We start from the raw sequence: 13,749 nt of genomic DNA on the forward strand, positions 1-13,749 counted from the left end.
GTTAGGAAATTGCTGGTTGGGGTTTGACGCTAAAGAAATGTGTTAAAGGCCTGATATGTTGGGCAAAATTTTGATGTTATTAAATTTAGACATGTGAGGCTATACACTAGATAAAAGCTAATAGTGTTAGTTGTCTTAGAGGTTTACAAGAAACCGGTAGAATTTAGATGTTGATTAGAATTTGGCGGCATTGTTAAGGGTGTACTCAGTCGATTTAGTGAGGGGGGAGACTGAAGACTGGGGGGAAAACAGATAGAAGAATAGGGATGATAGAGTAGGCATCCCCAAAGAGTTCACTGGAGATGAGCCCACCAAGCGAAGTATGGGGGGTAGGCAGGGAGGAGAGGAGACAGAGATCTGTTTCCTCCCTCCCCTGCCTGGGGATGGGGTTTTAAAGGGAACCAGGTTAGAGTACCCAGTTCAGATCGCCAATGGCGTGTTGGCAACAAAGCCGCAGAATGTCTTCGTCAGTGTCATGTCCAAGCAGTGTCGAATCCGGTATGAAGGTCAAGCTGCCCATCCCACTCCAGGGGTGGGATATGTTAGCTGGCAGTGGGGAACCCACCAGGCGAAGGGTTGGGAATGACACACATTTACTTCATTCATAATCTGTGCTCTCACTCTACTTGCATTCTTTTTTTTTTTTTTTTTTATTTATTTTTTTATTTATTTATTATTATTTTTTTAATACTTTTTTCTTATTTTATAATTTTTTTCCAAGTTTTTTATATATATATATATATATTTTTTTTTTCACTCAACTCATTCATCATCTTCTCACATACCAAGAGGCAATGATGTGTAGTGTAAATTTAAATACTAATTAAAACTAGGGTTAGTGTGAACTTAACTGTAGCATTTATGGTTTGTGTTCTTTTTCTCATACGCTTACCCTTTATTCATTCTTCTAGCTCTCATCTCATTTATTCGACTTGTACTTTCTGCACTGCACTCTCTGGCCACATCAACTTACTGTTATTCTTCAGTTGTGGTGCAGGCCTAGCTGCAAGTTTTTTTTTTTTTTTTTTTTTGCAGGCCAGCGGAGAATGCAGTGATAGTGTTTATGTGGTTAGTAAATGTTTGTTAGTACAGTATATATAAAGTAATGTAAGTTATTTTTAACTTTGTATTCTTTCGGCCAATTACATTTGTGCTTCCACTCATTCCCATTCCCTCTCTTTTTCCCTCATGCTAGATCACTCTTTCTTTCACCAAAACTGCCATTTATTCCCTTTTACCATAATTCCTAGTTCACTCAGTGCCCAGCCTATTCATTCTATCTTTCATTCTCATTCATTCTTCTTTCATTCTACATTGCATCCCCTTGCTGCTAGCTTACTGATATTTTTCAGTTAATCTGCTTCCCTGGCTGCCTGTACATCTTCCTCCCCTACATGGTTACTTATTTGGTGTGGGGCCCAGGTTCCTACACATGGCAGGGTGGTAGTCTTGGGGAGTTTTGTTATGTCAGATTTCTGTCAGAGTGCAGAATACTGCTATCCTAACAGTTTTTAAGTCATCGTCTGGGCGTGGTGGGAAACGTGGGCAATTTTACTATTGATTATTGTTTAATTGCTGGGGGGCTGAATTGCCATTCTTTGGATTGCTCTGCGCATTTCGAATACTTTCTGTGTGAAAGATGTAAAAGCTTTATAATTTTGCTCCTATGATGAACAGATGTTCTTCTCCCCTGGGAAGGGGACCAATCTGTGCTATTAGATCTGTTCTGGGGATGTCATATATTATACATTCATATAGAATGTGTGCCCAGTCTTCACTTTCGCCACAGGTGCAGTTTGGGTCATCGGTCAGGCCTACGGAGGTTAGTTTTGCCTTTAGGAAGCCATGTAAGCCATCTAACCATTGACATCCTTGGCAGAAACCGTTTGGTAACCAGACCTCTGGTTTCCTGCTCCCCACTTTGTTTGCCATAGCTCATGGAGCTTTGTGGCTATTCTTTTTCTTCCATCATTGAAGGTGTTGGTTGTATCAAGGGCTATCCCCAGAAATTCTGTGGGTATGCCCTTTTTAAATCTATAATATAAGCCTCTTTTGGCTACTTCCAGGTAAAGTGGGAGAGTTCCGGCCAGCAACTGTAGTGCAGGTGTGCTTACTGTGCGACATGCTCTGGTAATAGTGAGTAGTATTGTCCTTTGTATCGATTCTAATTTATTCCTATTTCTTACTATGGCCGAGCGGATGAACCACGCACCGGCTCCATAGGTGATAACAGGTAAGAACATTGCACTGTATATGATTGCCAGGGTCTTTTGAGTCCCCTGCTCGACTGATACTGGTAATCATGCCTGCACAATTTCTCACTTTCTTCGCCAAGTAGATCAAATGGGGGTAAAAAGTTAATTTTGAATCAAAGACCATTCCAAGATATTTTAGTTCTTTTACCATTTTTATAGTGGTTGTGTTAATTTTGATTTGTGGACGTCTTCTTATGTCCAAATTGCCTTTTAGAAGTATTCGTTTGGTTTTTTCAGGTGATATTTTGAGCATGTGCATTTGTGCCCAATCCTGCACTGCAAGAGGGTGGCATTTGATCTTTGTTCTACAACCACTCGTGAGTTACCTTTTACAAGGAAAATCATGTCATCTGCAAAGGCCAGGCTTTCCACGGGGGTCCAGATCCAAGGCAAGAAATTCATCCAGAACAATGTTCCAAAAGAAAGGGCCAAGGATTGAACCCTGCGGGCAGCCTTTATTCACAGGGCGTGTCAATTCCTGGAACCTTGTGCGTACTGAGACACTTCTGTCTGTAAGGTAGCTGTTTATTACCTTATACATGGTTTTGTTGGGCATTTGCCCGATGAAGTCTCCTAAGGACACTAGGCTACCAGAGTGACTCAAATGCCCCAGCAAAGTCAATGGAGATTGCCAGCATATTTCTCCTTTTTGCTGACAGTGGCAGAGAGTGAAAAGGTCCTGGGGGTAATTGTGCAGGCATTTTTTAAGTTTTCTGAGCAGTGCAGATGGTCTGCAAGAGTAGCTCATGGTGTCTTGTCAATGTGATATACAGGAATTTTTCTAGCATGGATAAGGGGTGATTACCCTCTTGTATAAGGCTATGGTCAGTCCCACCTTGAGCTTGAGTACTGTATACAGGTCTGGAGGCCTCATTTTAAGAAGGATATAGAGCTGTTGGAACGAGTACAGAGAAGGGCAACAAGATTAGTGAATGGAACAAAGAGTTGCTCTTACGAAGAAAGGCTTAAGTTTTGCAAATTACAGTGTGTGGAGACTAGGCACCGTCGAGGTGATCTGATTGAGGTGTATAAAGCCTTGAATGGTTTGAGCATGCTCAATGCTGATAGGATTCTTTCTCTTGCTCAGAATAATCACCTGAGAGGGCATGAGCCTTTATCTCATGGCTATTCCCAACCTCATATTGTTTGGCATTACAAGAATGCAAAATGGGATGACCTGCAAGATTTCTTTTCCTTGGTCAGATTACTGTTTCAAAACTTCTTAATTCAACGTTTGCTCAGATCGTGTCAGTGAAATTATTATTTATTGGAAAACCAAGATTTAATCTTGGTTTTCCAATAAATGTGCTAAGACTGTTTAAGAGAAGAATGTTGCATATCGTAATTAGCTTGTTTCCAATTCTTCAGTTTCATTTTCTGCCTACACCAAAGCTCACAATAACTCACAATCACTGTAAAGCAGTTATTTATCAGTCCAAACTAGATTTTGAACAGGCTAAGAGTAGAAAACTTGCTTCTTGCCCTAATGGTAGCTGAGCATTCAGGTCTCTTGTCAAAGCTATTGGCCGCAACTTTTGCCCATCTCTGCTTTCACCTCTGTCAAAACTAGATGGTTCTATTTTCACTTCAGCCAAGGATAAAGCTTACCTGCTTGCATCCCATTTTTCTTCCAAATCATGTATTAATGATCTTGGTAAAACACCTCCAACCATTCCCAACACGCTCCATTCAATGCCTCCTGTGGTCTTCCATCAAAAGGATGTCAGAACTTTGATGAATCATGATGCTGAGAAAGCTCCAGGTTCTGATGGTATTTCTCCACTTGTTCTCAAAACCTGTGCATCTGAACTTACTCTTGTTCTCTGCCGCCTTTTTTCACTTTCTTATTCCAAAGATGTTTTTCCTTCTGCTTGGAAATTTGCTCATATCCAGCCAGTTCCTAAAATGGATGACAAATTCCTCTCATCCAATTATCGTTCCATTGCAATTACTTCTACTCTTTCTAAACTAATGGAGAAATCAATTAACTGCCAACTCTTAAGCTACCTAGAAACCTTCTGTCTGATCGCCAGTATGGATACCGTCAGTGTCAAGCCACAGGTGATATTTTGGCTTATGTTACCCATTTATGGACAAATTCAATGGAAAAGTTTGGTGAAACACAAGCAGTTGCTCTTGACATCTCAAAGGCTTTTGATTGTGTTTGGCATAAAGGTCTTCTAAACAAGCCACAGGTGATATTTCCATCTTATGGTTTGCCAACTGTTTTTTGTAATTGGTTATCCAGTTTTCTGTCTGATCACTCACTGAGGGTGATGGTAGATGGCTCTCTGTCTTCTAACTTCTTCACTAATGCTGATGACCCCCAAGGTTCAGTTCTTTCCCCCACTCTTTTCCTCTTATATATTAATGACCTTCTTCCATTGGCTGGAAATCCTATGCATAGTTTGCCGATGATAGCAGATTGCATTCCACTTTCCATTTTGAGAAATCTTGCCCTGCTCAATCGGCCTTCAACTTCTCGAATATCCGCTACCAATTCCTTAAATGCTGATCTCTGTGTAATTTTCTAGTGGGCTGTTTGTTTGTTTGTTTGTTTGTTTGTTGTTGTTTGTTATTTGGATTTTAGGAGCTTTAGCAACTAAGGTCATATTGCGGTGGTTATTCAATGACCTTTCTGCATCCTCCGTATTTGGTGGATCATGGGCTTTAACCCCGGTCTAATCAAGAAGCATGTGCTATGCACTGCTGCTCCTGCCCACCTGGCTTCGGAGGTGCCTTTCCAGTGGGGCAGAGACATCTTAGTTGATTTGAATCCTTCTAAAACTCAGTCTTGTCTTATATCTTGCAAAAAGGATTCTTCTGCTCCTATGCTTATCTTTGGTGACACACAAATTTCTAGGCAAAATGATATATCTCTTTTAGGAATTACCCTGACTTCTAATCTCTCTTGCCACAAGCACATTACAAATATTGCTTCCTCTACATCTATAATACTTGGTTTTCTCTTTCGCTCTCGGCATTACTTTTCTTCCAAACAGCTATTCACTCTGTACAAATTGCAAATCCTCCTTACCTTGGAATATTGTTCCCACATCTGGGGCAGTGCCCACAAAATCTCTCTCAGGCTTCTAGATTCCATTCAGAAGAGGGCAGTTAGGTTAATTACCTGTCTAACAGAGTCTCTCCACTCGCTGTCTCATAGACGTACTGTTTCTGCTGCATGCCTTTTCTACAGCTACTTCCATGGGCACTGTTCTTCTCAATTGGCTTCTATAATTCCCGCTCTCTCTCTCTCTCTCTTTCAAAACAGTCTGAACACATGCCACCACCAGCCAACATCCATTTACTGTCCAACTTCAAACTCACAGAACCAAATTTTCCTCTTCCTCGTTTATTCATTCAACTGCCGTTTTCTGGAACAGCCTTCCTTCATACGTATTTTCTGAAAATTACAGTCTACAGAAGTTCAAGTCTAATGTCAACAAATATCTTCTTTTGTCTTCTCAACCTCCAATCCAAGCACGGTACTAAGTACTATAGGTTCTAATACCTCTCATGTTTGGGGGTTTCATAAAAAAAAAAACTGTGGTCAATTGAAAATAGCTGAGATACAATGCAAAAGTAGATACAATCCTATGTTAAAAATGAAAAAAAAAAAAATTTTTTTGTTGTAGCTAAAGGGAATTCTCTGAAAAACAACAAAAAAAAAAAAAAAAAAAAAACCAAACAAATTATTTATTAAGATCATCCATAATGATTACATCTATCCATGTGTTTTATATGTGTAAATTGTGTGTGTTCTTTGGTCAATTTGCCTGTTTTGCTGGATGAAAAACCCCAGTTTCTGGGGGGAAAATCTTGCTGTCTATGCCTGAGACCGACTAACTCAGCCACAGAGTAAAAAAGCCCATTAAATTTCCTTGTGTCATCAACAGGATTCGAACCCAGGCCTTTTCCACCCGGTGTGGGGAGGAGTCCGCCTATGACTGGTAGTATTAGTAGTTTTGATCAACCAAAAAACCACCTGGCTAATAATTTGTACCCTTTTTATGTCCCTGACTAGTTTGTTGCTCTTCTCTGCACCTATTTACCAGATCTACATCCTTCCTAAAATGAGGCTTCCAGACGTGTATGCAGTACTCTATAGAATAACCATTGTCTTAAACAGTAATCTTGTATGCAGACTACAACCAGTGTATCTTGAAATGGATTAAAGCCGAAATGTAGAAAAAAAAAAGTTAAACATAAAAAACAAAATTTCATGTTAATGAAAAGTAACAATTAACTTTTGTAGTACAATATTCATTAGAATGAAATTTCAGTACAACAGAATGGTCCATGTACCTATGAAGTTTGTTGTAATGGGATTTACTGCATCTGAAATTAAGAAATGAATTAAGTTAGAAAAGGGTCATTGGGATTAAAGCTTTTGTTATGGAGTAATTAGTAGGGTCCTCACATAGGTACCTGCACAGCTGCTCTTTCAGTCCCCTCAAGCTGTTTACCTTACCCATGGGTGCAACTTATTGCAGTAATTAACAGCTCACTGACTAAAATTTTGTGCACTTCAGTCTAAATTTCTTCTCTAAATTTCTGTTAATATTAATTTATGGTCCATAGTGCTGGAATCATTTATAGCAGTGAAAACTTTGCCCTCATTCATTTTTCTTTCTTCTCCCAGAGCCTTATACACCTCATTTAGATCTTCTCTAAGGTGTCTAGTTACCAAACTCTGTAGCCAACATATTCTAATTCTTTCCTCATGTGGTTGTCCTTTTGCTGATCTCACCAGACATCTTGCCCATCTAGGTCCCTTTCAAAAACTTGGTCTTTTTTTAGGTATGGTCTCTATACTTGAACACAGTATTATGAGTGAAATCTTACAGTGGAATAATGACCTTCCTATCTCCACAAGCAAATTTTCAATAAATCATCAATAGGATACCATGGGTTTTCCTTGACACCTGTCTGCACTGCTGCAAGAATGTTATGTCCAACCTTATAGTGACTCTCAAATAGTTTTCTTCCTCTGCTGTTTTTAATTCAATCCCACCAAGTGTATAAGTTATTCTGGGGTTGCTATTCTCCAAGTGTAAGATTTCTCATAATCTGCCTTTGCAGCTTGACCTTTTCTACAGTACTATTATAGATAAACTTGTAGCTGTTATAGGCATCAGAACTTTTTATCACTTTCCCATTCCATCTTTTCTGCTCAATTAAGCTAGCTTGCTATTCATCCATTCCAGAATCCTTCTCATGCTATATATGCATTAATGGCTTCTGTAAACTTTAAAACTTTAAAGTATATAATTATCGTATATCTTTAAAGCTTTATAACTTTAAAGATATACCATAATTCTAATATTGTGCTCTATGTGCTATCAGTGGATTGGGGCTGCATAGCACCTTAAGCTGTTTATCTCTTTTCCCAAAAACCCCTTTTGCCTTTAAAAACTGCTACCTCTTTCCAAGTGAACTAGATGACATCATAGGGCTGACAGTACAAGAAACTAATCAACCATTAGTTGGCTGACAATAAAACAAGCATTATATAGTTGTTTTATTGGTAGCTCTATGATGTCATGTAGTTCAATGGTAATGATCAAGCCTAGAATATGCTTTTCCCTAGTATTTTCCCTAACATACTGATACAAATGACAGCCATCAAGTTGATTTAAAAATTTTGAATTAGCTTGAGTAACATCAAATTATTATCAGAAAAAATCTCTATCATTTAATCCATAGTTCAGTTCTAACCAAACAATACCCTTGTACAGTGCATATCAAAAGTATAGCATATAACTTTATCAGAAGTTTATTTTAATGCAGTTTCATTTCCTTTGTCGGTATTTACAATGTAATATATAATTTTCTAAGCTCAGATGGCATACCATGTTGCTTTAATGTAATTTTCCAAAAGAATATTTATTATCCGACTTCTCAGCCTTTCATTTAGTTTCATATATTATAAATGAGAATAATAATTCTATTAGCATCATCTATATCTTAGGATAATAACCAATTTTAATGTTGTAATTTGGTATTATTTGATTTTATTTAATATTTAGTATCCACTAATTTGATACTGAAACTGAAGAATAGCAATGGTGTACTTATAAATAGCAGAAAAGCCATAATTCAAATAGGAGAAGACTACTATAAAGAATTATATAAGGAGCGAGGGAATGATGCCAGCAGTGGGGAAGATGGATCACTAATTATCAACACATACAGCATACCCAATATCCTTCCTGATGAAGTAGAATGTGTATTGTAGAAAATAAAGAATCAGAAAGTCCTGGGTGAAGATGAAGTTACTGTAGAGTTGTTAAAATTGGGAGAAAGCAACAGGACACAGAAACTGGCAAGACTCTTCACAAAATATATTAGGAAAGGCATGATGCCTAAGGAGTGGAATAATGCAATCATAATTTTTTGCATAAGAAAGGAGTTAAATCAGAAATTGGAAATTATAGACCAATTAGCTTGTTTGACATCTACAAGTTGTTCATAAGGGTCATTACTAACAAATTAGAAAGAATACTTGATGAGAATCAACCAAAAGAGCAAGCTGGCTTTAGGACAGGATTCTCAACTGTGGATCACCTTCACGTAATATCACAGCTAATGGAGAAAGCAAATGAATATAAAACACCATTATGCCTGGCATTTGTGGATTATGAAAAGGCACATGACTATACAGCATAACGCAATGTTTCAGGCACTGGAAAGAAAAGGCATCGCTACCTCATCCATTATAGTTTTGAAGAAAATATATGAAACACTACTTCCTTTATTAGACTAGACAAAGACAGTAGCAAATTTAAAATTGAGAAAAGAGTTCGAAAAGGAGACACAATATCTCTGAATTTGTTTACTGCTGCCCTTGAGGAAGCTTTCAGAAGATTAGACTGGTCGCAGAAAGGAGTCATTGTGAATGAAGAGTACCCCTAAACCATTTACGATTTGCAGATGACATTGTGTTCATAAGCCATGAACCCAAAGAATTAGAGGAAATCTTAATCAGTTATGCTCAGTTAGTAAGGATTTCAGACTGAAGATGAATATGGCTAAACCAAAAGTAACGATGAACAAGTATGCCACAGAAAAGTGTATAATCATTGCAGGAGCAGTAATTGAAAAGATAGATTCGTATACTTATCTGGGACAAGTGATTAGCTGTAAAAATGATAAATGGCTGTAATTCAAGAGAAGCATAAATTTTGGATGGATAGCATTCAGGAAATAAATATTAGTATTAGCATTAGTAGAGGTATACAATGCAAGAAAGCAAGCTTATGCAGCATTAGACAATAAAAAAAAAAAAAAACCCTTGCATTTCAACCCTCTATTCGTTCCAAATGCCTGTCCAGCTCAATCTTAAATTTATTTAAGCTATTAACTTCCACAAGTTAATAGCTTAAAGAAGCTGACAGATGGAAGTTTCTTCCAGCAATCAGCTATCTTTTTAATGAAAACCCCAAACACGAAAGGTATCAAAACCTATAGTACTTAGTGCCGTGCATGGGTTGAAGGAGAAGTATGGGGGGAGGGGGGATGCCGGAAACTTTGCTCTAGAGACTAAACATGTGTTTCACCACTTCAAGCCTCCAATAAGCAAAGTGGTGGTATTTCACCGGTTGATGAAAGTCATCTACCACCTTACAATCTGCTGGCTAAAGGCAAATTTCGGCACATCTACTTGACAACTGTCTTTCCTCAATTTCAGTTTATGCTCCCTCATGTTTGTAATCTGAGCAAGAGGAAGAATCCCATCAGCATTGAGCCTGCTCAATCCATTCAGGCCTTATACACCTCAGTCAGATATAGTCGCATACTGAGGAGCAATATCCCAATTTGTCTGAAATGTAAAATGAACCAATGTATACCTCCACCATGACTTATGGAAGTGAAATTGGGCACTCACCAAAAGAATGGTGAGTACCCAAGACACATAGCTCGTAGATATGATAACAGATGGACTAAGAAAATAACAGAATGGTACCCAAGAAGAGCTGAAAGAAAATCTGAAAGAAACAACGAAGATGGACAGATGAAATTCATGAGTTCATGGGTAGTAAATGGATGGCCATTGCACAAAACAGAAGGAACTGGAAAGTTTCTGGAGAGGCATTCATCCTGCAGTGGATTGATAATAGCTGATGATCCACTAATTAGGCCTGATGACAGAATTCCATAGTGCTCTTATAGTTCAACTAAACTTCAGTAAGCTAAACTATCAAGAGCAACATGTATTGTCATTTTCTAAATAATACAGTCTAAATAATACAGACTTATACTACTCATGATATCAACTTTACTTACTTTTCTAATTTAAAAATTTCTGGCAATAATCCCTTATCTGGATATGGATGAAACATTCAGCTAGATGTGAATGCCAGGATATTTTTATTTGTTCTCTTGAACTGCCATGAAAATGGGCTCTTCATGAGACGTTAAATTGGATTAAACACTGGAAGTGCAAATTAAAGAATTTAAGGAATTTTCGCTAAGATAATAGTAGAAGTTTTCATCACAGAGGCTACAGTAGGAAATTCCAGACAGTATTTTATTCTTTATTATCACTTGAAAACAACTGCAGATTGCATCCCCTACCACAAACAACCATTATGATTCTCAGCATCATTCTGGGGACTGTATTAAGGAATGCACTGTTGCATTACGTTCATTAATTAATGCAAGCTTTTTGATATATCTTTAACATATTAAGATACTGAGGTGCATTATTGCACATACTGGCCATTATTTATAATTTATTTTTTTATAGATATATAAGTTAGTGCAAATACACCATAATAACTTCAGTGAATTAACTGAAGTTATTATGGTGGCATTTCACTAAATTTTGCATTGTAAATACCTTCATAGTGAGTTGCCTGTTCAGTTATATTTTTTTAATAAGTAACACTTCCCCAATAGAGAAGACTATTATTGTTACTTATTCTCAGTGGATACCACCACCCAGATGGCTGTTTCAGAATTATTTCGCCCTTAATTGCTTGGGATAATCCTGATGGTATAACAGCTGACAACTCAGTTGCAAAAATAATTTCACAGTATGAGAGATGCTAAATGATGTTTAGTAGTTTAATACTTGATTTTGCCCCCTGTGATGGTAGTTAGGTTTTAATAGCTCTGTTTGATATTTTAATTTACTTTTGATATTTTAAAACCCCATTTTATAATTAGTGGCCAAAAAAAATCAAGAAAAAATTCATCAAAGAATGCAAGTAGAACTGTAATATTTTTTTGAAACAAAACAAAACAAAACAAGATTTCTTTACTTGTTAATCTGAGAGATAAGACAATATTTTATTTGTCATGGCATTGAATTATGTTTTCAATATTTTCTGTAGTTATTTTAAGCTCTGTACTTCATAGTAATTATTATTATATAATAATTTAAAATTTTTATATCAAGATATATTGTTATCTCCAATAGTGTTGGTGAATATTCCAAGAAAGCAATGAATCAGTTAACTGGTTTACAAAATGAAAACCCTCGGTATACTGCTGCTGATGGTAAGATCTTTTTTTTTTTTTTAATTTGTGAGAAATATATATATATCTCATTTTAGATGAAAATCATGTGTTTTTACTGTTCACCAAATATTTGATTGTACATGTATTTTCCACTCATCATCATCATCATCAGCTGTTTTCAATCCACTACAGGATGAAGGCCTCTCCAGAAACTTTCCAGTTTCTTCTGTTTTGTGCATTGGCCATCCATTTACTGCTCACGAACCCGTGAATTTCATCTGTCCATCTCCATTGTTGTCTTCTAGGTTTTCTTTTAGCTCCTCATCCTCTTGAATACCATTCAAGAGGAGCTAAAAGAAATGTTATCATGTGTCCTGCCCAAGTCCATTTCAGTTCTTTGGTTTTGATAAGAATGTCCTTTATTTGTGTTTCCTGCCTAATCCATGTGTTTCTCTTCTTATCTAACAGTCTGATTCCTAATATGATTTGTTCCATTCTTCACTCTGTAGTTTTTAGCTTCTCTTCCATTCTTTTGGTGAGTGCCCAAGTTTCATAAGTCATGGTGGGGAGTATAATACATTGGTTCATTATTTTATGTTTCAGACAAATCGGGATATTGCTCCTAAGTATGTGACTATATTACTCATAGGATAGGTTAAATTCCTGAAAACTCCAAGAAAAAATAGTCAGTGAAATGGTCAGCACTATTTCAGACAGATGTAATATTATAATAGAGAATATTGCATTTCTAAACAAGGGCATTATACCTAAAAATTTCATGGTGTGCTCTTGCCAAGAAAGGCTTCAGTTCTGTAAATTGCAGCATCTGGATACTAGGCACCTGTGAGTTGATCCGATTGCTGTGTTTAAGGCTTTGAATGGATTGGGCAAGCTAAGTGCTGATGGGATTATTCCCCTTACTCAGACTACACATGAGGGGGCACAAATTCAAATTGAAGAAGAACAGTTACAGAATAGATTGAGAGGAAGTTTGCCTTTAGCCAGCAGGTGGTTGATTTCTGGGATAAACTTCCATTCTTTGTTGTGGAAGTTGATAGCTTAATGAATTCAAGGAAGAACTGGACAAACTATTGGAAGGAATCAATAGATGAAATGGGAGGTATTGTTTTTTTTTTTTTTTTCTTTTTTTGGCTGATGCTGTATAAGCTTGCTTTCTTGCATCTGCTTTGAATAAGTAATGCTTCACCAGTGGAGAAGACTAATGTTACTTATTCTCGGCAGATACCACCACCCAAATAGCACTGTTTCAAAGCCCTTTGGCTCATTTTACAGTACTAATGCTAATATCACAAAATTATATTATAATGTATTATGTTATATGATAATTGTATATAATAAAAATAAAAATGCAATAAACATAGACCTGACAAAGCACTTAAAATAGTAAAATATTATATTCCATGTCCTATGAAATAGCAAAAATGTCTGTATGTATTCAGGGGACCTCAGTGTGGTATAAAATAAATAAATGAATTTCCATTTATACTCTGCACGTTACAGGTTTAAGATTTGTTGTAGCCATTTATGGCATCCAATAAAATTAGCATTAGCATTAGTAGAGGCATTTGATGCAAGAAAGCAAGCTTATGCAGCATCAGCCAAAAAGCTTCACCCCTTTGTTCGTTCGAAATACCTGTCCAGTTGAGCCTTAAACTTATTTAGGCTATCAACTTCCACGACAAGGGATGGAAGTCTATTCCACCAACCAACCACCCGCTGGCTAAAGGCAAATTTCCTCACATCTATCCTACATCTGTCTTTTCTCAATTTGAATTTATGCCTCTCAGGTGATTATTCTGAGCAAGAGGAAGAATCCCATCAGCATTGAGCATGCTCAAACCATTCAAGGCTCTATACACCTCTATCAAATCACCTCGTTGGTGCCTAGTCCCAGACACTGTAATTTGCAAAACTTAATCCTTTCTTCGTAAGAGCACCCCTTCGTTCCATTCACTAATCTTGTTGCCCTTCTCTGTACTCGTTCCAGCATCTCTACATCCTTCTT

The 13,749-nt window shown here is 37.2% G+C and overlaps 1 protein-coding gene across 1 annotated transcript in view; it reads left to right on the top strand.

Moving 5' to 3' along the window:
* LOC150076805 (phospholipid-transporting ATPase ABCA3-like) overlaps positions 1-13,749 on the top strand; it is a 432,361-nt gene that overhangs the window by 296,522 nt on the left and 122,090 nt on the right. Inside the window, exon 14 of the mRNA XM_090385683.1 lies at positions 11,683-11,762. Coding sequence (XP_090241809.1) covers positions 11,683-11,762 — 80 coding nt within the window. The remainder of the gene's footprint in view (positions 1-11,682; positions 11,763-13,749) is intronic.

This window comes from Mastigoproctus giganteus, chromosome 12, assembly GCF_048544385.1.
Source record: "Mastigoproctus giganteus isolate SK-2022 chromosome 12, ASM4854438v1, whole genome shotgun sequence".
NCBI classification, from domain to species: domain Eukaryota; kingdom Metazoa; phylum Arthropoda; class Arachnida; order Uropygi; family Thelyphonidae; genus Mastigoproctus; species Mastigoproctus giganteus.